The sequence below is a fragment of the Neopelma chrysocephalum genome, unplaced genomic scaffold (genome assembly GCF_003984885.1).
Source record: "Neopelma chrysocephalum unplaced genomic scaffold, ASM398488v2 Primary Assembly neopelma1_347, whole genome shotgun sequence".
Taxonomy (NCBI): domain Eukaryota; kingdom Metazoa; phylum Chordata; class Aves; order Passeriformes; family Pipridae; genus Neopelma; species Neopelma chrysocephalum.
The window spans coordinates 3503310-3529089 of record NW_020898011.1 but is presented as its reverse complement, the minus strand read 5'-3'; the positions used below and the strand labels follow the sequence as shown (position 1 = coordinate 3529089).

Here is a 25780-nt window from a genome sequence, read left to right as displayed (position 1 = left end):
TTTTAATAAGATACACGCAGAACAAATCTAAACATAACCTTCCTGGAAGGTACACAGCATAAAAGAGCCTTGAAGAGAATTCTGGTAGAAAATTGCATTCTATTTCAGGCTTGCCCAAATAAATCAGAGGAATTTGTCCAACACTCCTCACTTTGAACTCAGAGAAAGCTCTGACTCACTCCTTTGTAATACTTTCTAGTACAAGGAGGTTCACAGGGTCAACTTTTATCCCTAATCTTGTGGAACATTCCTCAGTACCTCCAGCTCCACAGCTTTATGCACGCCAAAATCCAGACTGCAGAACTCTGGCAGCAACATTTAACCATGCAGAAACTGAATTACAGGCTAAAGAACTCCAGCAGTGCTCCCACCTTACATTAGTTACACCTATACCTCCTCACAAACTGCACAATCAAGTGTTCCAAAGCTTGCAATTTAAATGTGTGATTTTTCTTTATCAAAAACAGTTTTATGATCTTTGCATCTGACAGTGAAGAAGTAAAATTGTTTCATTAGTTTAGTATGAAATGTATATTTGAGCCTGATAGAAACCTTACCGCTAAATCAGTCTTCTTGAGTTTCTTCAGCTTTGTTCTATAAAGAATTATGGTGAAGGAATTTTATTATCCTTTTATATTGCAAATGTAATTTTTTTTTACCCACAAGATTTAAAACCAGCTTTCAGAAGACAAAGCAGTACCATGAATTAAATCTTGAGATGCAGAGATACAGTCTTCAATTGCCAATTTTACAGCAATAAAAAACTTGATAATAAAATATTCATATATTGAACTAGACATGAATTATGAAATTGTTATCAAAATCCCAAAAGCATTCTAAGCCCCTCTGGACTACACATAGGTAGGACTGACTAGGGGGTACAGTGAAGAAAACCCAGCTTTTGTGAATTATGTTTAGCCTGGGATGAACCTGGAGATACAAAAAAAAAATAGTACTTAACACATGCTTTCAACACCCATCTGTAAATATTAAACCAAGTAGAGACAACAGAAATCAAAGATTTTTGCAGTACAGGGGAATATTAAAAATTATATGAGGTCAGTGTGTTTCTGCTAAGAACCAAAGGCAAATGTAACACTGTGCATGCAAAGCAAGTACAGCTTTGTTGACTAGAAACACACATAATTAAAGTGAGAAACACAGCAAAATAGACAGGGTATGGAAAATGAGAGATACATGGTCATAACCACTCACAATTCAAGTGTCCATGTGCATTTTCTACAATGAAAATCATGATGAGGGAATGCCCGTTTCTACAGCCTCAGTAAAATTAGATTTGGACACATTTGGATACTTCTAAGGAGACACCATCGTGCCTTCCTCCAGAGGCTCCAGAAATACCTCCCAGTAAGATTTTGCTGTAGAAGCATTTCACTGAAATGTCAATTTTCTAAGTCATGCAGCTTGTCAGACCCTTGTCACTAGACACTGTGACCTTGTAAAATGAATTTAAAGCACAGTATCACATACCTTGTCAAATTTCCATGTATACATCAGGCAGGACAGGTTCTGTATTGTTTCTTGAAAGCCCACAAAACAAAAGGATGATGGAAGGAACGCTCTCAGAGTTCAATGTGAACACAGCACCACCTCGTCTACTCGCCTTAAATCCTCTCCAAAAAGCAAAATATATTCAGTAATACATGTTGGTCCTCTGATCTCAGGTATTGACCATTTAAAAAATATTAGCAATACATAGGAACAGCTGTTGCACTTCCAGAACAAGGTCTTGCTATATCCATACTGCAAGTTTGTAGTGATTTGCTCCCTTCTGAAAGTGTCCATTTTAAGTGATATGAGAGATGATTTTGGACCTTCATATACTCGTTCCATAGAATACATAAACCCAAGTAGGAGGCAAGATTCACCTAGGAACAGTCCTAGAAACAGTCACACTTTATTTTTCTTAGTCTGAAATCAGTCATGTTTTTAGATAATTGTCACAAACACAACAAAACCACACCATGTACCCATAAATGAAAGAAGCCCCAATTCACAGCAGGAGTTCAGAAAATACTGCACCTCAGCTTTCTCTGAGCATTTGCAAATATACAGACCAGATTTATTCTCTACAGAACACAAGAGGAGCAAGGCATAAATGTTTCCAGCACTTGTCTGTACAACAGGGATCTGGGACAGCAGCTCCAAGCTGTTGATTCCAAGCTGTATTAGCATAGACTCCCTGTGCTTTCAGGTGAGAGTAAAACTCAATTAGAAATGGTTCCACAAACACATATTGCAAAATTAAATAGTTCTTTTAATAACTAAGTGGGTGATTTTCCCCACAGTCAGTACCTGAGTTGGAAGATTTGAACTAAGCAATAAATTATAGCAATTGGTCTTTCCCATCATGCTGGACAATCTGGCATTAAAGGAAACAAATCATTAATGCAGTGAAAAAGATCTGCCTCACTCAAAGGACCAAAAAAACCACAAAGAGCATTTTTTTGTGGAACAGCTGCCCAGTAATAACTCCCCATTTATTAAGGTCAAAGAACCAGCAACCCAAATGGAGGATGGCAGCTTTTCATCATCCCCTGTAACATTTATTCTCCTACAGAGTTGGCTCCAGTGAGTCATTTTCCATCCAGGAAATGTGAGCATTATCCAGTTTCATGTGGTAGACCCAGGATTCTTATCCAATTCCTACCCACCCCTGTTCCAGAAGTTGTAAAGAATGGGAAGATGTTCAACAAGCAGCTGTGCATATCTGAAACTACTTCAATTATCCAAGCAGAACAGTCAATACAGACACAACAGAATGCCAAGCTAAGAGGTCTACATTAGGTAAAGGTCTATAAATTCAAATGCTTAACTCAATTTGCTCCTTAAAGTTTCTTATTTAGTCACCTTGGGTGTTCTAGCTGGGCTGTTCAATGTGCATCTGTTTTCTCAGAGAATGGCCAGAGGGTATGTGGTTTCTACTTTTGTAATTTTAAAGCCACATTCTTTTAAGCAAGTTTGTGTCTGATGGCCAGGACACTTTGGGTGCTGCTGTGGTATCTGTGTAAGCCTGTCATGAACTTAAATGTGTTTGACAACCTGACTTGGCAGCGGTGCTGCTGCACCTCACCCGGGGCTGGCACAGGTACCACCTCCCCTCAGCATCTTCCCCTTTCCTCCTCCTCCTCCCTTCCCTGCCAGCAGCTGGCAAAGACAGTTGCTGAGGATTTGGGGTCAGTGGGAAGCTGGGTTCACGCAAGGAATGGTGACTGAGCCCTCGTTTCAGAAGGTAAATATTCAAATGCCATCACCCATCAGCACAGGAAAGGCAGCTTACACTGAATTCCCCGACACAGCCCCGGTGTTTTTCTTCTGAACAAAACAATGCTGTCTGTGCAACTGTGATGCCTCAGTGACAGCTTCAACACTGAGAGAGAAGGTAAAACCATGTTTCTTCCCACTGCGTTTCAGGAATACTTTAATAACCAGATCAGCTTTAATCAAAGCATGAGGAGCTGTGTATTTAAGCAAGAATAAGTTGTATTCAAATAATCATTACTGATGTCAAATTAAAGTTCTGAGTCATTACCCTTTAAATGTCAGTGAGCAGAGCATGTCATTCACATCCATGGTCTAGATGAGCCTCAGAAAGATGACAGAATAAGTGTTCACTCATCAACATGAAGTCCTGTTTCTTTTCCAAGTAAAATATCCAGTAAACACTTCAGCATTTTCTTTGATTTGAAATTACAGTAAAGGGGGGGGATGTTATCCAGGTGATACTGAAAAGCACAACAATTTTTAATTTTTTTTTTTAAACCATCAACTAGATTCACAAAAGTTGCTGAAATGAAACACAACAAAGACCTTCCCAGCAGCTACTGCCTTGCAGTTGCCTTTTTATGAACAGAAACTTCATTACAAAATGAAATCCTTAAACCAGTGTTGGACAGGCACCACATATGATCAGAACAAATGAATTCTCACTCATTTTCAAAAGAGCAGCTTCCTTTTGCTATTACAGCAGCAATCCAGACCCCAGACTGTACCTATAGATGAAGATTCATGCTGGAACAAGGCAGTTCTTCACAAACCCCATCAATTTTTTGATTGAACAAAAGATTGCCTGTACCTTGCAAAGTAAGAACAGTGCAACAAAATCTTTTATTGCTGACCAGGAAACAGTTTCACGTGAGTAAAACAAACACTTGTGCCCTTGTTCAAAAACAGTCAAATAATTAAGAAGTATCAGACACTAATCATGTCCATACAGTTTAAGTCTGCTTCCTTGTGTACAAACACAAGAAAAACAAATCACTATTTTTTTTCTGCAAAACTAAGCCTTATATTCACTGTGAGACTTTTTGGAGTGAAATGAAGGCAATGGTTCTGGTACAGTGAATAGCTTCTCATGAAGTTATCTCAGCAAGGAAGAAGGTTCTGCAGGATGAGTATGCCTGGACACTGGTAAAAAATATACACAAGGAGGCAGGACTGATGAGAAGCTACATGTAACCTTAGATTCACAGCCTTACTACTGCAACTCTGCAAAATACAAAACCATTTGATAGGAAAAGTTTTAAATAAAACATCTTTTACATGATTGCAAGTGCATAGTTTACAAGTTCAGCCTTGTCTGCCTGTTGTCAGTTTTACAGCAAAGAGGGACAATGCTTTGACAGATGACAATACAGGATAAGCCCTTTATCATGTTTCACTTTTATTGAACATCTTCTGCAAACGCAGATTACAACCCTGGGTTAGGTTGCAAGCATCAACTTAAGCCATAAGAAATCAATACTTTTTGAAATCCAAATCCTAGTGGTGAGGGTTAGGTAGTGGTTGATTTCTGTAGTTAGAGAAATTACAACAGTGTTAAGTGTCACTCAGAAAAGCAGAATGGTGCAAGAGGCTCTTTGGTGCCAAAAAATCATCAGTGATGCATTTATGAATGCTACTGAGTAGAAAGCAATCTAATTTACAACTCTTCCTCGCAGTGCTATAGGAACATTAAAGGACTCTGGAGACTCCCCTACCTTGAACATCTGCGAAGAAATATCACCATTACAGAAAAGCTGTATAAAAATCAATGACAAAAGACTGAAATCAGAAGGTATAGCCTATCTTTCATCCTGAAATACAGGTCAGGTACGGCCCAGCTCTACAGCAGGCATATTAAATAATCAGATTTAAAGTGATCTACACATTGAGACCTGAAAGATCACTGCCTTAATCTCACACCCAGTTATATGGGCATTTATGTGGCAATGTACTTGCATCATCTAAATCTTCAGTAAGAACATACTGCTTATATACCAGCATGCATCCAGAGCACAGTCTATGTCAAACACCTACAGTTATGTAGAAACCCCAGATTTCAAGTGAAGCCTAAGAAACCCTAAAGTAACTTGCAATTTATACCTCTACTGACTCGTGATTTTTTTCAAAGGCTGAGTGTAACAAAAACCACAGACTTACTTGTGAGTTTTTTTTTTTTCCAAACTACAATGTATAGGCCGATCCTCGCGTAGATATTCACATATATACAAAATTTATAGAAAAACAAGAGTCCTGTAGACAAGCTCCCTATCTTGAGTGGAGAAACACTGGGTAGAGCAGAAAGGAGAAACAGAGATAAAGGGCTGATTCTGTCCCCACGAGCACTCGTGGTTCCACACTCCCTTCAGTCATTATTGCATGAGGTGCCCAGAGCCACGGGGACCTCTGGGCACGGCTGAGCCGACTGACTGAGCTGCTCTGCCAACATATCTCACCTTCCACCCCATCTAAAAGTCAAGGAACTACTTCACATGTCAACAGGAGAGGAGGAGAAGCCCCCTCGTGTGATTTGCTACAGCAATCAGGGTAGTTGTTTGCACAGCCTGGCTGGGTTTGACATCACTGCAAGTCTCCATCTCAAAACAGACTATTCTAACTCACAACACCTGCATGGTAAGAAACAGAAAAGGTAAAATGTACAGCTCCTCAGACACTCACTTAGAAACTATCAGCTCTAAATTAATCAAACTTTCTGTTTCTTTGAAAATGCAAGTTTGCTGCACTGAACTATCACTGCAAATCCTACTCATCCTGCTCCAAGGGTGCTGCCTCGGCGTGTTCCAGAACACAGCTGAGGCATTTGCACCCTCTAGCTGTCATGGGGAGGACACAGTACTTATATCTAACTTACATTCATTTTCAACTTCAAATTTATTGAGGCAGTTTGTATCAATGTATCCATAAAATAATTCAGAAATAACCCAAGTATACCATTTAAACATCTTCATGATTTATCCATTTACACACTCAGTACACAAACAACCCAGCCTCTGTACAGGTTCATCACATGCAAACCACCCAGAAAGACAAAAACTTGAATTAAAAATAAGTCACAACTCAGTGTACTGTTTCAACTGCATCTCCGTTTACCAAATGGCACATTGAATATTCTCTAAAATAAGATGTTTTTAACAATCTTGTTAAAAAATTCTTGGGCAAAATATTTCTAGACTTAAAAAACATCAAGATTTTTCAAAACACTCAAGATACTATACAACTTATAATAACCTTGAAAGAGGTTTACAAGGTTGTTAACCAAGGTATTTACATACCAAATAATGTAAAGCAAAAAATTTGTATTTCTAATGACAAAAAGGTGATGCATTAAAGATTTATGAAATTAAAATTAAGGCTCTTTGTTATAGTTCTTTATGTAACTTTACATATTAGCCAACTTTGGAAATGTCAGTCTTGCACATTCTTGTCAATCTACTGCATTTAAAGCAGTAGAGTATATTAAGTATTACTTTGAATAATTACATTGCTACTTCTATGTTTGAGCATGCTTTTGAAACACTGTAATTATGAAATATTTACAATGTGTAGCCTTCAAACTTTATGTAAAAGCCCAAGTATGACTGTTTGGTTTGAATACAAACAACATACTTGTAAAAACGTTTTTACTTCTCAAAATTAAAAGTAAATTCCTACAGTTTTAACAAGCAAACCAGCTCTGAAAAGTTTTAACCTGTGCCTGAATGTGGACAGTAAAAGTTATGTGAAATTTCTCAGACAGTACTGCTTTTCATTTCAGACTGAACTATTTGTTGTATCAGACTGTATTCTCTTTAAGCATGTAGAAAAATTAAATATTTTTTTAAAAAAATTATTCCAAGACCTACATACCCTTTGAGCTATGCCCATAGGTTTCTTGAAAACTCAATACTGTCTCCCAGCTTGTAGTGATTGGTCCACAGTTTATTTCAGGATGTGTGTTCAGCTAAAAGCAACTTGCTGTTTTCCAACCTCATTTCTCTTTTAAAAGCACAATGATATAAAACACTGACGACAAAACAAAACAAAAAAAAATGGAATGGTAACCTAAGGATCAAATTCGTTAGCCATTTCTCCTACTATATCAAAATTTGTAGTCAGAATTGTCTTTATTGACTTTATTTTTAATTTTTGTACACAAAGAAAAACATGTTCATATCCATCATGAACAAAAACTTAAAAAGGCAGAACTAGAAGACATTTGTGTCCTTCACCAAAGCAAAGCTGTGCTAAAGGTTCCAAACATTTCCATTTTTAAAATAAATATTTTCTTTTTTTCATTGTCTACATTCCAGTCTTCAGAATGTCACTGGAAACTGCAGCCTATCATGAAATACACACTTTAAAACAGAGTCCCAGCTCACTGTGTTTGGTAACTTGCCATACCATATCCAGCTTGGTTAGGTATTACAGGAGCACCTTGTCCCTGGGCAGGCTGAGCACCAAATCCACCCATCCAGGCAGCAGATGGAGATTGGCTTAAAAAGAAACAGGATAGTTAAAAAAAGGGGGAAAATTATTTACTAGACAACATGCTAAAAAAAAAAAAAAAAAAAGAACTTAAAAACGTATTTCCCACACAATCTTTGTGCCAAAATAGAACAATTTCTTCTTCTCTTCAATGAGTAATTCAGGTTAAGCACAACAACATGTGATTCTCAAAAATGTCATGAACTTTTCAAGAACAAAGGAAAAAAAGCCCCACAAACCTTGGGCACTGGCTGTATAGGGCACCCACCTCCAAAGGCATGCACACACACAAGTGGCTGGAAGTGAACATCAGTGATCCAGAAATGCAAAAAATACCCAGTGCCTCACTGGCATGAATACAGTGATAGGTTTATCAAGTATTAAGTTGTTTAACTGGCAGCAGAAAATGAAGATAACCTGAGTAAAACAAGTTATTTTAAAATACCCAGGGTCCCTGGCTCACACTCTCCAGTACTCACCAGTTCAAGTCAGAATCCACAATGTGTTTAGGTATCAGACAAGAGCATCCCAAACTCCACACGAGGTGGTGTTTGTGCCTTCCCCACCCCCATGGAATGTGCTATCAGGTCCAAGCCAGAGGTGGGGTTTGTGCCTTCCCCACCCCCCTGGAATGTGCCATCAGGTCCAAACCAGAGCGACTCACCCGGGTGTGTGTCCGTGGAAATCACCAAACACAAGCTTTGAGCACACAGGAGTCCACCCAAGGTTTGACACTTTGTGCAATCCTTGACCTAAGTGAGCCTGAAACTCAGCTGCTGCATTCTTGGAATAGTCTACAAAATTCAATAAAATTACTTACTCTACTCCAAAACCCTGTTGATTCCATGCTTGGCCATACATTCCATACGATGGTACTTGCCACCCGTTAGCCATATATTGCCCGTACTGCTGGGGATTCCCATATACTTGGCTCCACTGCCCCCACTGGCTGTAATCCACCTGGGGAGAGAACAATCCATCACACTTCAGCTTCCACAGATGGTTTAGGTTGCATTTGTGCTGCTGAAGGCAGTTTTGGCTGTATCAATCACAGGGCTAAACCAGGCAATAATGAGATCAGAAAAATAAGACATCGCTCCGACTTGATTAGATCCTTGTACTGAACAATTATTTGGGTGTGCTTGAAACACCAAAGACTATTTGGTTGGACAGTCCCCTGGTCTGCAGTTAGAGAAACAGCAAGAATCAGAATTACCTCAATGTTTCTCCCTATCTTGAATCATATCCAGAAGACAGTAACAGATATTCCATCAAAATCACTAGCCCAATTTGATGAACAACTGGAACATAACTGAGACAGAACATGGACTTTCATAAGAACTCCATAAAATTTACCCATTACAACTGGGAAGGCATTACAAGTATATATGTGATCACTTTTTTAACACAAAGAAAAGGTCAAACTGCAGTTACCTGTTGGAAGTTTTTAGTCATATCAGGGGACTCTTTACCCCAATAACACTTAACAACATGTCCTTCAATTGTGGTTCCATTAACTGAAACAATAGCATGTGCTGCACTTTCATGGGTTGAAAATCTAAAGAATGTAAAAACAAAATAATGTTATGCTTTACAGGACTTCCACCTTACTGTTAAAATACACTGACTCCATACATACAGGAAATCCAGGGAAAAACATCTGCTTTCACAAACATTCATCTTCTCAGGTAAAAAGATTGGTGGTCACTTTTAAAAGTTCCAAATTATTCTATGAGCATATGGTGACAGCTTTTAATGCATCAGGAGAAATTCAATCGAGTGAAATTACAGAAAGATGAAACATTACTGCACACACAGACCCACAGATCTGACTTTGCTTTGTCCATACCTGACAAATGAGTAACCTTTTTCTGGAAACACCCTTATTTCCATAATCTGTCCAAATGGGGAAAAAGTCTGTCTCATAAGTTGATCTACAACATAAAAAGTTTTCAAATGAGTAACTGTCTTGGTGTCCAAGAAGCTTCAATAATAAACAAGCAATAAAACAATTCATACCTGTTAGCCCAGAGGCAATTCCTCCACAGTACACAGTACAATTTTTTGGACTTGACTGATTTACTACATCTTCAAATCTCAATTGTTTTGTGTTATCTATAAAGAGAAAAAGGCTGGTTTTCAGCAGTGGGACAACAGTAAGTTCCAGATACTCACCTTGTACACCAGTATGAATTTCACATTTAACAAAAACACTCAATATTTTATGACAGACCCGTAGTGCCACAAGTACCAAAAAATCTATTCCTTAAGATCTGGAAGGCAAGCTAGGTATGTAATTTAAGTGACATGAGTTTGGCTTATGTTTTATTCCCCCACTGAGCAGTGACATGCAGCAAACACAACACAGCATCACATGAGGGCCTTACTTTCTTGTGTACTTTTGGGGGCTGGTGGTTTCCGCGTTGCCCAGTTAGTTCTGATCTGGCGGCCTCCCAACCACTGGCCTCCCATGTGTACAATAGCATTTTCTGCATCCTAGGGAGAGCAAAACAAAGGTTACAACACTTCCAAACAATAAGCTACTTCTAAGAAAGACTTGGTTGTCTGTTAATTTTGTTGACAAAATCAGTAACAGTGTTAAGAAGTGTAGGAACTCAGAACAATCACAGTAAGCAGCCAAAAATTAACTGACGTGAAGGCAACTGGTCACAGAGAAGGCCCTCAGAAGTCATCTGATAAAAGCTTCCTCCCACCCATTTTCTACACACAGGTTAGAATCCAACTGCAATCACACACATACTACCTGTACATATGCCACATATATATATACATATACACATACACATATCTATACCATATATATGTATACTATACAAGCACCTCTATTAGAATATTCAAAAGCTGCCCAAAAAAGTGCACGTCATACAGATGCCAGAAGCAATTACTGAAATAAAAAAACTATCACTGAACAAAAAATAAAAAATTTGCCAAAAAATAAAGAAGTATATTTAACAGTAACAGATGAAAAGTCAAAATACTTGAATCGTCAAAATCCCCTCACTAGAAAATATTTTAGATATAACCCAAGTAAAATTTTCACCATGCAGTAGGTGTTTGCAAAAGACCTTGTATAAGATCTAAATGTGGGTTTTTTTTCAGAATCTTACTGTGCACTCAAGGTAACAGGTCAAGTTTAGGTAGAAAAATTCTAAGTTCTAGGAGGGCTAAATGGTAGTTACAAAGCAGCTCTAATGCTGAGATACAAACGACTGAGTGTTTAAGTTTGCTTTTATTTATTATTTGCACACATCCCCTGTCTGCTCTCTGCAGACATGCAGTAGATGTCTGAATAGACTGCTTTGTAAGTTCTTGAAATATTAAAGCCATTGCATGAACACACACAAGAGTCCACGGCCCACGTGGCTTAAATTCTTATCTTGAACATGACGTAGAAAACTAAGTTCACACTGGAAGCAGAAACATTGAGTAAGCAAGGGATAAGTTTGCTAACACCTGCAAGAAGCAATTTTTTCCCCTCAACTGCTTTGAAAGAAGACAGGCAGAGCAAATAGTCCATGTTTGGAATGCTTTTCCAAGGGCATAAAGTTACATCAAAAATCCACCGAGCACGAGGGCCAAAGGAAACAAGGAGCAGTTAAAAGTGAGCTCTCAGCATCGTCCTGCCTCACACTGAAGGCTTCTCTTCTCAACACTCTTCTCAAACTCACTCAGGACCTTGATATTTTTAAGTTTTAATTACACGGAGTGCTCATTTTGAAAAATATACACAAGTGAAATTATGGAAGATGACCAATAATAATAATAATAATAAAAACAGAAAAAACCTAAAAGACAAAACCAAATCACCATATAATAAAAATGCCCTATTTATTCAAGCACCCTCCTCTCCCAAAACATAGTGAATAAGTTACAAGCTGAGTAGGAAAGAAAACTACCTCTAATGAATCTCGCTGCTAGTTTTGAGGATCACAGCTGTGACAAAAATGGAACAGAGCCCAGGTCACAACTGATCCAGTTTAACGTAGGAGTTTAATTTGCTCTTAACTGTGGAATGCATTAAGACCTCAGGCTGGAGTACCTGAAGTCTGGGAAAATACCCAATTCCCAAATGTAGCAGAATGACAATAAATTCTCAAAAACAGGCCTTTAACTACAAGCTCAGGATGGTTGTACCATAACCCTGCAGGTACAGCTGCTGTGTGAAAGAAGAGCAACCAGGACATAAAATTTAGAAGTACTTTTTAGTGCTACATTTAGAATTCATGCAGTAATTCTCTAGAATAAACACAAATTTTAAATTGGAGTTTTCATGGCTCAGTCTGAAAAGTATCCACTGACTTTCATTCCATGACTGTTGTAACATTTCCCCTCCAGTCACAGAAAACTGAACACAACTGTAAGGTAAGGGAAGAGGGTACAAGGAAATAGAAGAGCTATTCCTTATCTATTGCAGCTGTAACAGGGTCAACAAAACATTAGTGGAAAAATACACTAAATCAAGGCATCCAATTGCAGTATCTGAAGGAAAGAAATTCCAACTTTTTCTTCTGATTAAAACAGCTTCTGTAGAAGAGCCAAAGACATTCCTTCTGACCACACAAAACAGGTTTTAACTGCTAAAATGCTGAACTGTGTGTGCTTTTCCTATACATAATATTTTAGGAAAATGATTAAGTTTTCCCATGTTGTCCTAACCGTACATACAGCTCCTGTACATGTAAATTGATTTCCCTTGGTGAAGTTAATAAATAGCAAAACTAAACCAGGAAAGTAGGAACTATTTGAAATCTGCATTGTGATTACTCACCAGTTTGTTATAAAAAGATACAAAACCATAGCCTTTTGACTTTCCAGTTGCCATATCTTTAACTACCCGTGCATCCCTGTGAAAAGAAGCACAGCTATATGAGGGTAATATTAATAACCTGCAAAATAAAAACTAAAAGGAACCACACACACTGTATTGTGAGCATAATTTTCTCTTATAAATTCAGTTAGCCCTAAAACTACAGTCATTCCTGAACTCTCCCCTATTGCTTCTTTACCTGTTAGAAAAAAGCAGTAGGACAAAAAAAATAACATGTAATAAACATGCAACCTATGCACATAACCTATGCTGGCTATAACTAGAATGTTCAAATTTGAAGTATAAGAGAAACAAAGTTTCCTTTTCTAATATTCTATTGGCTAGGGTCCTCTAAGGTTTACTGTTCTATAAATTACTGTAACAATTCTATCTAATTTACCATGCATTTTCTAAATAGTTAAATGTCTTCTGCCTAGTGATACAAAATATATGAAATATTAAAAAAATCGAAAAAGAGGAAAAAATAGGAATTAAAAGGCATACATGGCCTGTTAACAGATTTCTTTATTTTTCTTGGTCAATTCTCTACCATCATTTTGGAGTTTGGGTAGCTGTAAATTTTGAAAAATTGACATTTTCAGAAATTTAAGAAAGGAGAATAAAACTAACAACAATGCTAAGCACACCAGTACGAAAACAACAAATTTACACAGAAATTTTAGTGAGTAAGTTAAAATGATTGGAAATATAGAACTGCACTGAATATAGAATGTTAAAATGTAAATACTAAAATATGTATATATAAATAATGTATAATAAGAATAAATAGAAATGAGAAAAAATCTACAACTGAGTTCCAGTGTGCACAGTTCCTTGCAGTTAGCCTTCAAGATCCTGTCCATTCTTATGAGCAATTCTGCAAAATAACCAGAATGCTATTACTTTTAATTGTGACTTGGACTTTAGAAAAACTGCAGGTCTCAGGTATAAATATAGATCGAGAAACAGAAACCTGAATTATTCTCTTTAAATTGATTTTTAAAACAGTACTACTTACCACATTAAGAGACAAAAAGCAAAGTAAACAAAACAGCAGAGGTAAGAAATAAGATTTATGATTCATTTAAAAATAATGCGTACAGAACAAGAGAAAAATAAGAATTTTGTTCTTAGAAATATATTCCTGTAAAGTAGTACAAAAACCTTCATGTGCAACTTTTAAAGATTTTTATAAAGATAACGAGATAGAAGATTAACACTTTTTTTTTTGTTTGCAGAACTCTTAAGCACATATATATATTTTAGCACTCACAAGGATTCTTGTAATGTTCAATATGTTCAATTAGGACACCAGGTGATTCAGCATCACCTGAATTGTCTATGAGAAGTTTAAAGAAACATTTTCTTAACTGGCAGAAATGTGCACATATTGTAAAGCCACCATTCTTTAAGATATTATAATCTTAATTCATCCCATTATTATCCAAAAAAAGTAGATTTCATTCTCATAAGTACCAGTTTTTTTCGAAACATTCACAAGTTATTAACTGGCTGCTTCACAGAATTATATTCCAATTGCCCAATTTTCCATACTGCCTATGAAATGCAGTAGGAACCCATAAGAAACACACAAGGATATCACAGATACCAGTTTTTAAGTCACTGCTCTGTACATCAAATTCTCAACACCAAAAAGTCACACTTAGGAACAGTAATTAAATTTTAATAAAAAGTTGAAGGACATCAGCACATAAATTAGGTTAAAAGCACATTGCTTTCAGCAAATCAGAGCACAATCACATTACTGTATTTACAACCATGAGAGATACTGAGATACAACCCCTCTTTACTGCCCACCCACCCACCCGAGCAAAATTAACATCAGGAAAATTATCTCATTAGATAAGAAATAACATTTCATCTTAGAAACAAATTCTATCATATTTTCTGACTGATATTGGAAATGTTTATGATGATACTTACGATATTTTACCGAAAGGAGCAAATGCTGACTTGATGTCTTCTGTTGTTATTTCTGGACTTAAATCCCCAACGAACACATGGAAGTGATCTGAAAATAAATAATTTACTAATCAAATATTTAACTGCTATCTAAGGTTGCAACTCCTGAGAAGGTGATGTTCTGCACACGGGACTGGGAACCGGGAACGCTCAGGATTCCATTGGATGAGCAGCAGCAATTTAATCTGTCCACTCCTGTTTCCCCAGTTGTAAAGCACAAACAGAAGAATTAGTTTGCAAAATTCCATTAAACACAAGATGGGAAGGAGAGAAGTTATGTTTCAATGCATTTATGACAAATCATTACCAGGCTGTGAAGGATTTGTGTAGGAGTGATACTGTGGCATCACATTACTTACTGGATGTATCTTTTTTCTGGCTACTTGGTGTTGTTGCCCAGTTTACTTTGACCTCCTGAAAACAAGTATAAGATTTAGTATGAATTCACAAAATTATTGCATCATTAAGTTCATTCAAGGGTGGGTTACAACTGTCAATGTTTACAAATCATCCTTCAATATAAACCACCATCATAACTAGAACATCACAAACAATACGTTTCTTAAACAAGACACGCTTTTTTTAAAGTCAGTATTTTAAAAATATTATTCTAACAGTACTAAAACTTGGTAAACATCTTCAACAGCTCTATTAATACTTTCACACAAATCTACATTGTTTAAATCTAAGATTACAATGTAAGCAACTTACCTTTCCCAAAATTTTTCTCCCATTCATAGCAGCTAATGCAGCAGCTGCATCTCTGTGTTCATAAAATTCCACAAAGCAATAAGGGTCATTGCTTGTATGCTGCAAAACAGAAAATCCAACAGAAGAGTTGACCCTTCTGCTATCGGGTTGCTGAGAAGAAAATCCAGGAAAATATATTACTCATAGCTAGAAACTTTCAGAATGATTTGCATCAGATTTATGAAATTGCCTTTGACATTACACTTAAATGCAAGAATTATTAAGGTGGACTTTTCCTTAAAGGTCTAGCAATTTCTGAAGATAGTTTACTTTGAATGAGGACTGAAGTTTACTGAACTAAAAATAATTCAACTACCAGAAAAGTGATCTGCAGACTGGAAGGAAGGGGGGATAGAAAGGGGGAGAATGGAGAGAAGAACAAAAATGATCAACTGCCTCATGGGTACACTCAAAGCTTGAAAGGTTTGTTCCCCAGATACATTTTCACCAATTTTCTCTTGTCCTATTTAAGAAGTCTTCCCTTTTATTTGACTGAAAATCACTAGCAGACAGCAACCTAGAAGTTGCATATTCTCAGTCTCAAGTGAAAAATGCCACACCCAACAACTGGAAAATAATCTTAAAAAAAAAAACCAAACTCAAAACAGTTTGAGTGAGGGAAAAAGATACTAATCAGGCTGTTAACCCTGTTAAACCTTGGGTACGACCTGTTTTTGCAGGATGGACTATCAAATCACCTTTAAAATACCAACTGACAGAGCTCACTGAAGGCATTAATGTACCAGAGTATAAAGTGCAAAGACCAGAAGAGTTTTCTGAAAAGTTGATCAAGTGGAAAGGGTGACTAGAATGCCAACATTAACACTGGATTTGATCTAGCCCAAAGATATAACAAATACAAAAACTCAAACCAAAACATCTCTGCAGCTACAGGGACCAAAAGTTGATAAACAGTAATGTTAAACTAAACAAACTATTTCTCCCAGGGACAGGGAAGGGTCCAGCACTTTGAGAAACTGCTTTGGCATCAGTGTTCATGTACATCAACCTGCCCCACTGCCAGGCTGAGCAGCTCTAAGAGGAGGCCTTTTCCAGTATTACTGTGTATCTTCTGACAACTCTAACACACTCTGATGAAGAAATTCTAATCCTTCCCCCTACAACTGGATTGTACACCTTCAAACATGTACATCTGAACAAGGGAAGCTATTGAGATGCAACAGTTGAACAGATCACAAGCCCTTTTATACACCTAAAATGATCAAGCAGCCTGAAGTCAACCTTCTAAACACTGTCAGTACCTGATGCACAATGAACAGCTGGGAGCAAATGTACCTGACATCATAAAAAAAGAGTTTCAGTCACAAAGTGCTCTACAAGCAAACTCACCTCAGATGCCCCAAAACAGAAAGCCTTAATTCATCCCTCTTCCCTTAAACCCATTTAAGGCCTCCTTAGCACATTTAATGCTGTTTGTGCTTCAACTGAAGTGCAACTTTACTTTTAGCTTGTAGGAAGGTCTTTAGCACTGAGAACTTGTCTGCAGACAAGTTTGGTGTTCAAACTACCTGCAGATGCTGTCCCACTACCCCGTGAGTATTATATACCAGTATTATATACCCCCAGAACAAACATTTGGAATCTCTAAACACTTGACTTGCTCATGTCACATTTCTGCAAATGAAAAAGAATGAGTTGATACACCTGCTAAAAACTGAAAAAATCAATAAATTCTTAGAACATTCAGGTACAAACTTGGCTGATGGTGGTAATAACACTGCACAGTAAGAACCACCTGAACACGACTCAGTTCCCAGGAAAGGTTTCCCACCCACTGGCTGGAAGGATGAGCAGCATGCACAGGTACTTTGAGAGCTGCAGGCCAGTCCCAGTGCAGACTCCAACCTGCCCTTGCTGAGGGGTTGGTCACAGGGGCTCAGCTCAGCCCAGTGCAGTCACCTCTGTGTCACTGAACACAGCTGGAGCAGTTTTTGTTTATCTACTTACTTCATAAAGATGTCCCACTTATGTATATCTTAAAACCACAAAGTCTCAATCAGGGTAAAGTGAGTGTTAGAATTTCTCATCTGGTTCTCAACAAACCAAACTGATCTCACAGCTCTCAATCAGCCTGAGGTTGGAGCAGCAGCACCTTATTTCTGGAGAGCATGACAATCAAAACTGTTTCTTCAGAGAAAAACAACTGTGCTCTGCCAGCCTTCTGTTACCTTTCTCCAGCAAACTTACAGGAAATGTGGCACAGCTCAGTGTCACATGGGAAATTATCAGTCCAGAAAAGATGAGAGTGAATAAAGAAGCACTAAGTGGTTAATAAGGAGCTAAAAACCAACTAACAAAAAGCTGTGTGTCACAGTGAAAGGAAAACAAGTCCACAGAGGAGTTTCTAGCAGCATTCCTAAAGAAGTCTGGGCACAAGACTTGCCTTTTAATATTTTCATTAATAATGTTAACAAAAAACTAATGTGATTGTCCTCGGGAAATCTGTAATTACAAGTTAGTATAAAGCATGAGAAGCAGTAAAAGTGGGAAGAGAGCACAGAAACCAGGGTTGAAGGACCAAAGATTGAACCTAGCAGAGGTTCTGATCAGTCCCTGCCTGCTCCAAGTTTATCAGTTATAAATGCAGAAGGAAGGAAAAATATCAGGGAGCCAGAAGTTTTCCAGGATGTGTCAACAAGCTCAGAAATGGTCACCAACCCATTGCAAACACCAGAGCATTTGCAATGGAGAGGAGAAAGTATTAATACTTACCAGCACTTTGTACAAAAGAACTTATCTGGAATTCTATGGAAATTTTGTCACTTTGTTTCAAGGAAAAATTAATTTAAGAACAGACAGGTGCAGACAAGAGCTATTTTTAATGGCACAGAAGAGGCTCAGGAAGAGCCAAACTTATTTTGAAGGATTTTTTACTTTTCATCCATAGCAAAGTAGCATTTATGCAAGAGGGAGAAGAATTACTGACGGTCATGTTCAAATAAAGTGAGAAATGTCCAAAATAACCACGAATAACACTCGGTACAATAAGGTTCCTGATCATCAGAACAATGTGGTTCTGAAAAGAGGTGGTAACAATCTTTCAGATCAAGTGGAATCTCATCACCAGCTGATAAAGGTATGTCAGGGCTACAGGCAAAAGCACAGGACTGCACACAACAGGTCTCTCCTGCAAAGTCATCCCCAAAGCCCAGCACAACCAACCTAAAGAAACCCATCACCAGTAAGGTCAAAAGAAGCCCTCAACTCACTCCATTTATTTTGGACAACTCAGGATAAAGTTACATCACATTTGCTACTCCCCTAGATGTGGAAGGCCTTACCTCTGTTATCATTTTACAGCTTTTGCATGGTCCAATCTGGCTGAATAACTGAAGTATGAGAACTTCAGTCACATCTCTGGAGAGGTTTCCTACATAGCTACACAAGGAAACAAAACAAACAAAAAAAGAAAAAAAAAAAATCAAGATTTTAAACCAGACATTTTCACCTTTTCAAATGTAATTACAATTTTAAAATCTTAAATGACTATGAAAAAAATCTCCCTTTAAACATCACAGACATTTTAAAGACAGTATTTACAAATTATTTTGCAACATTCATATAGTTTCTAAATTATAAAGTTGGCCACACAATTGAGAACGTGAAGCTTGATTCAGACAGAATACTGGACATCAATATCTAGTGCCAATCGTCTCCTTGGCAAAGAAATGTCAAAAGCACGAAGAACATTGCTCAAGAAAGTTGGGCAGAGCAAGCAACCAAATGGGCAAAGGTATTTTAAGTTTCACTTCCCACTGAACATCTAATCCAGAGCACTTCTGAATTTGGGGATGAACCCACATCCAACTCCCAGGAGCTCAGGAGCAGCTATTGGACAAACTGTGCTGCCTTGCAAGCAACCAACTCAACTTTTCTGTTTTCCTGAACATTTGGAAAAGCAGCCCACTCACCAACACACATGGCAATTTATGCAGCATTCTGCCACAGGAATGCTCTGTACAGCATCTATCTGAACAGCTCCCACCTCTGTCATACTCCCCAAAATTCTGACAGGATTATTTCAATATCACACAGACTTCTGCTTTTTTTTATTTGTAAATCTCGAGAAATAATTCCAAGTTTTGAAATACTGATGAAGTTCAGATAAGACTCCTAGATTTCCCAGGTCAAAGATGGTTAAGAAAGTTGTGAATGCAAAACCAAATTCTTTTTTAAAATGTGACTAATTTGTAATCCAATTGTAACCAGAGTGATCAGTTAAGAGAAAGGCTTGTCACACCAACAGATGTCAAAAGCCATCAGCAGAGGGGCATTCCTCATCCTCACAAATAAGCCTGTCAAAGCAGAAAGTATTCAAATGGAACCAATAAGGTGAACAGAACTCTTTGTGATTCAGCTGTTGAAAGAATACACACTTTACTCCTTTTACTCTGATTTATTATAGAATGCCATAATACAGTAAACTGAAGTCAGTCTGAGCTGTTAGAACACTTCAGTAAACATAAATACGAGCCAGCATTTCTTAGTTGTGCACAGGCTGATTTCTTTTGAGTGAGGTAAAGAGCACTGACATTGCTGTAACAGGCACCCTTTAACATTTTGGAAAAGCAGTTCCTACGTGTGACAACTGGACTTTCATCTGCCCTGGGCAGAATTAGAAAAGCCACTGTTTGTTTTCATCTGAACACCACACAACTGTTATCTACAGATGTGTGTTTATGTCGCTCTTCTTTAAACACTATGAGACAGTTCTGCAGTTTCTCAGTCAGGACTTCAACACTACACAAGATCCAGAGTGAGTTTCTTACATATCTCACATTACCTGAATATAGAAACAGCCACTAAACCTTTCACATACTCAGTACTTTCTTACTAAATACATAAGAGTTAACAGGAGTCATTAATAGAAGCCTGTATCATTATGAAGCATTTCAGTACAGAAGTTAAAAACTGCAAAATTCTCACAGGACAAATTGTCCATCTCACTGACTTTTCAGTTCTCTATTCTGAAACTTAGTAGTTAAACTTTCATCCCTACCTTCCTTCTGAAATATTAACTAAATTTTTGTTAATCATTCACCAAGATTGAATTGTAAATCACTAAAACTTCAAGTGAAAATATTAACCTTTGCAGATGCTACTAAAATCACATGGAAAATATAATTGCCAGTGGGAATTCCCATATGAAGGGTCAGCAGTGCTGTGAACTTATTACTAGTGCTTGTTTCCTTTGTACCCTGTAGAACAGTATTAATTAATACCATGCTTTCACAGCACACTGAAACAAGCACCTGGACACTGACATGGAATTAAATACACTGAAGTCCTATTAACATTATTTCTACTGCAAAATCAGATACAGTAAGTAAAATTAATACTACCAAAAACCTAAATATCATCCTCTTCTGTGTAACATTAATATGTACTTTGGAAACACGAGAAGTCTAAAAAGCAATCTGAAGAAGTCTTTTTGGTCTGACCAAAAAAAAAAAAAACAAAATAAAAAGGCCAGGTAAAGCCATTCCTCAGAAATCTATTCAATTAAGGGCAGATAAATGACACTAACTGCTGGAAGAGATGACCAGCTGGTTTTCCAATAGCACTACATCTTCAGCAAGGTAGCTGTGAGTGAGACTGTTGCACCATAAACCTTAGCTATGAAACAGGCTGCCTCTTTATAAAAATCAGCAGTGTAAATCTGGCCCACCTGCCTGCTGCATTCAGATGGGATGTGAGATCCCACCAGTCCATTCATTCTCCAAATGCAATGATAAATACTGCCTTGGTGTTTAATATCACCACAGTCAGAGGCATTCCTGCCTTTCCCAAGTTGCTAACATTCCAAAACTTCAGTAATACACACACTGAGAATAGTGCACACTAAAGGTTCATGTCACGAGGACAACATCCAGAGAGACCCAAATGTCTCAAAATGCACGTAAAATATGGGAATACAAACAGCTACAAATTTGAAACAGTACGCTAAAAAGTAAGACTTGATTACTTTCATGTCTTTAAGTAGGTTGCAGTAACATCACCTCATTCAGTACGGTCAGAGATGACTTTAAAAAAAAACAACATTCAAGCAAACACCTTCAGTGTAAATGTTTGAATATCACAGAACTGTTGAAAAATGTATATTCAACACATCAGGAACAGACAGCTTACCTTTCTGGAAACACAACACCTGGCTGAGCTGATGCTATCACTGCCCTCCCCAGCCAGCCTGCTGCTGCACCAGCTTTCCCTTTCCTCACTTCATTCTACTCTATGAAATCAGAATTATCAGAACCACACCCCAAGAAAACGTAAGACTCTCAACATGCTATTGTATGTTATTTCAATATTTTTGGACTGATACAGTCTAGAGGATATATTGTGCAAGCTTAAAAAAAATTATAAAACCCAACAAAAAAGGCACTTACTATACTATAACAGGCTGTTGTCATGGTTAATGTGACAGGGCAGCAAAAGTTGTGCTTTTTTGCATAGAGGCAATAGTGTTTGATCCCTTCTGCAAGTGTGAAGCACTTAAATACCAATTAAGAAGCAGATACACAAAGAAAACCCAACCCATAGATAGATATCTGATACAAATTTCAATATATTACACTAGAATAACAAACCACTTGCAATTCAGAGACCTAGTAGAAATATCAAAAGAATACAAGAAGCACATTATCAGTGAGTAATGAGTTTTAGAATTAAACTCTTTCTTTCTACTAGAGTGGAAAAATCCTCTTTGTGAAGGTAAAGAGGTTTGTACTGTATCCTAGACAGGGAGGGAAGGAAGGGACATTTACAGCCACTACTTTTAGGTCCACCAAAGTCCCCTACCTAGTTTTGTGAGGAAACACTGTAAATGTGATCTCACTGTCACACGGACAACATGCAAGAAATGGCAGTTCCATATTTAAAAGAAGAAATCATGATAAGCACTAAGGTAAGTGATGAAGAGCCCACAGAAGTTCTAGCAGCATCTCTGCCTAGTGCCAGTGAGCTACTGGAAATAAAATAATGCCATGGAAAATCCACTCTGGAGCCTCCACTGGCAGCCAACATTCCTCTACAGGAGAGATGAACTGAGAGAAGTGAATCCCAGCAAAGTCTTAACTTCTGCACTCCATCCACATTCCAGGACAATTGGAATACTCCATGGCAAGGCTGATGAGACAGATAACAACTTGTATGTATTCAGTGACTGCTTGTGAAGTCATCGAATACCTACAAACCACACAAAACATTCCTAAAACCATTAACAAGAGGAACATTCAAATTTGGAACTTTTCTTCTGGTTATCAGTGAGAGCTGATAACAGCAGCAGCACATCAGGTTTCCAATAGTTTAGTTTCCACTTGAAAGTAGAAGCAGGACTTGGATCGAGCCTGTGAGATCTGATAGCACTCAGAAAACAGAGCTTTCAAGTGTTCTATTAAAAAAAAATAGAAGTCAGAAGCCTGCAGCTCATTTCAGGACCATCTAAAAAATTACATGTGACAGATCCTACAAAAAGGCCCTCCTTTCTGGAAAGCTTTTTGGCAGAAAATATGGAAGGTTATTCTTCACATTTCTATAAAGGCCTATGAGTTATGAAATGTGAGAAATAAAAATGCAAATGGTGACTATTTTCTATATTAAGCCTGAGAAAATATTCTGAATTCTTAGAGGTCCATGACAGACCTCTCATGATTGCAAACAACGTAACAGCCCTGTAACTATTGCAAAGGGAAACGATTCTTATTCCTGAGATATTCAACATGGGCATAAATGTGAGGTGGTTGGGTAGGTTTTCTTTCTAGAATTAAAAACCATTGCTTGCAACTGTTAAAAAAGAAAATTCCTTCCTAACTTACAAAGTTAGTTTTTCACTCCTGAAGGAATAAATGAGAATCCAAAGCCATTCATAACGTATTGCTTTAGCTATCCATCAAGTGCTTCTGCACATGGTCAAATGGCTACTGAAAGAATTTGTTCTTCACTTCCCCCCCCCTCCCCAAATTAAAAAAAAACAAACAAAGAAAACTTAGAAGTTCAATTTACAATATCTTCAGTGAGTTTTATTTATGAGATCACAACTGGTCTGCATGCAAAGCATTACCCAGGATAATAATCTTTAAGACACAACTTGCAATTCTAAATTTAAAGATATTTCAGATGAAAGCAGGGACAAGAGGGTGATGTAAGAAATGCCACAGCGAAATTTTTGTCTTCCATGCAAGAAGCTTTCAGATAATTACAGGAAATAATAGGGAAAACCCTATGTGACTGTGGTTACTACAGAACTACCAGGAAATTAATGTATATGCTGTTTATTAGTTTGACAAATTAAACAGTCACATGTGCAATAAAACATTTTGGGCAGCTGCAGAGCTGCTATTTTCAGACATCTCAGTACAAATGTGTTTTTTCCTTGTTAGTGACAAGAGGGCCAAGTCACCCATCCTTGATGGATGTGTTAGTGAGCAGAACCCACTCCCAACGTGGCACCAAAACTTGTTAGCAGTAAAAGAACACTTTAAAACTTAGTGGAGATATAGCATTTATTAAAAAAAAAAAAAAGAGCCAATCATGAAGAAAGGAACCTTGAAAACAAAACTGAGTAAAAACACTGTGTGATTTAGCCCTTTTCCCTCCTCCCCTTCTGCAGCAACACTCAAACCTATGTCCACTATCAGGGCCAAGCAAACTCGGACCACCTGGGTAATCAACACAAAAAGCATTTCAGATTTGCTTCTGTGAACTGTGCATCTCAGGGAGCGAGGTCTGAGTACTTTATACTACACCACGAACAAGTTAAAACAACTTCTGCAGACACAGAAAGGAGAAAACACACAAACTGCCTGGAGAAGCCTTAAATGCCAAGTCATCATTTTGGTAGCGAAAACGACGAGACCTTTTACTCTGTTTCAGTAGCTTCTTTCAAGTGGCCTTCAATCCAGACTATCTTTGGTAGCTTCTCTGAAGGCTACTGTGCCAAAAAACTAAATAGACAAAGATTTCATTTGCGCTGTCCCAGAGCTGCGTTTGTCATCCGGGCAGCCCGGGCATGAGACCGCCTTTCTCACGGGGACAGCGGGGCTCGCACAGCCCCGAACAGCCTCTGGCAACCGGGACCGAAAACCCACGAACTGGTTAAAATGATCCCCAGCGCAATCCCGGGGACCTCCCAGCGCCCGGACACACGCACGAGCCAACGGGACAAAGAAAATCCATCAAAACCACACCTGCGGAGTTGAAACGAGCTCAACGCCACCCCCTCCCAAAAAAAAAACCAAAAAAACAAAAAAAAACAAACCTCAAATTTATATTTTTAAACAGAAAGCAGATGACAGCCGCCGAAGGGAGTGAAACTGCCCGGAGAGACGCGGCCAGCACAGTTACTCCTTTCCCCAGGGCCCGATACCTTGTTACTGAACCGCACGGTGACACGCTGGAGGGAAAAGCGATCCCTCCCGGCTTCCCGGCGCTCCCCATCCCACCCTGCGCCGGCAGAGCACAAAGAACTTCCCCAGCGCCGGGACCGGGCCGGCCCGCCACCCCCGGGGGCGGCCTGGGACCCCCGGGGCACCTCCAACCCCCCGGGACGGCCCCCCCGGGCCTCCGGGGATGGGCCCGGAGAATTCCCGGGCCCAGCTCCGGCTTTCCCGGTGTTTTCCCCGGATCGCTGCAGCGCGATCCCCCCGCGGGCCCCGCGCTCCAGCCCGGACCCCGCTGCCGGCCCTCCCAACACGCTGCGTCGCGCTCAGCCCCCTCCGCTCCCCCGGGGCCCAGCGGGACCCCCCCGGGGGCGCATCCCCTCCCTCAGCCCGCCCGCTCCCCACTCACAGGGTCCTGGGCTGCCCGTCGTCTTCCATGATGGTGGGCGAGCGCCGCTCTCCGCAGCCGCGCCCCTGGGGCAGCGCCGGAGGGGCCGGGCCGCGCGGGGAGGCGAAGGGAAGGCGAGGAGGGTGCGGGCGGCCGCGGCTCGCCCCGCTCGGCGTGGCCCCCGCGCCAGGTCCCGCGGCCGCGGATCCCGAGCGGGAGAGGCAGAAGCGGCACCACAAAATGGCGGCCGCCACCAGACGCTCAGGAAGCCGCGCTCCGCGCACGCGCCGCCCGCGCGCGCTCCCGGACCCGCTTCTGCTCGGCGGCGCCGCGGGGCGCGATGGGGCTCGTAGGCACGGCCGGGAGCGGCGCGGCGGGGGCCCGGGGGGCGATGGGAGTTGTAGTTCCGCGCTCAGGGTACGGAGCGGCGAGGCAGCGGGAGGGGAACTACCGCTCCCGGCATGCCCCGCGGCGGCGGCGAGGCGGGGGCGCGCCCTGGCGGCCGCGATTGGCCGCGGGCAGCCCGGGAACATTCGCTTCGCTCCGGCCGCCGTCCCGATCCATGATCCTGGTCCCGATCCATGATCCTGGTCCCGAGCCCAGCACTGAGCCCGATCCATGATCCTGGTCCCGAGCCCAGCACTGATCCTGATCCCTGATCCTGGT

The 25780-nt window shown here is 39.5% G+C and overlaps 1 protein-coding gene across 4 annotated transcripts; it reads right to left on the bottom strand.

The window, feature by feature from the left end:
- Nucleotides 1–3737: 3737 nt before the first annotated feature.
- On the bottom strand, nucleotides 3738–25358 carry TIAL1 (TIA1 cytotoxic granule associated RNA binding protein like 1). Of its 4 annotated transcripts, none has more exons than XM_027705740.1 (12): nucleotides 25136–25358; nucleotides 18631–18727; nucleotides 15290–15388; nucleotides 14938–14992; nucleotides 14540–14627; nucleotides 12557–12632; nucleotides 10155–10263; nucleotides 9787–9882; nucleotides 9617–9701; nucleotides 9202–9325; nucleotides 8588–8727; nucleotides 3738–7775 (listed from the first exon to the last, which is right to left on the bottom strand). In XM_027705740.1, exons 1-12 carry the CDS (start codon nucleotides 25162–25164, stop codon nucleotides 7658–7660), a joined length of 1116 nt encoding a protein of 371 aa, XP_027561541.1. In that variant the 5' UTR covers nucleotides 25165–25358; the 3' UTR covers nucleotides 3738–7657. The 4 variants fall into 4 exon arrangements, with proteins under 4 accessions (XP_027561541.1, XP_027561540.1, XP_027561542.1 ...); XM_027705739.1 differs by having other exon boundaries at nucleotides 15290–15439; nucleotides 25136–25351; XM_027705741.1 differs by lacking the exon at nucleotides 25136–25358 and adding an exon at nucleotides 13100–13472 and having other exon boundaries at nucleotides 18631–18698.
- Nucleotides 25359–25780: the final 422 nt, after the last annotated feature.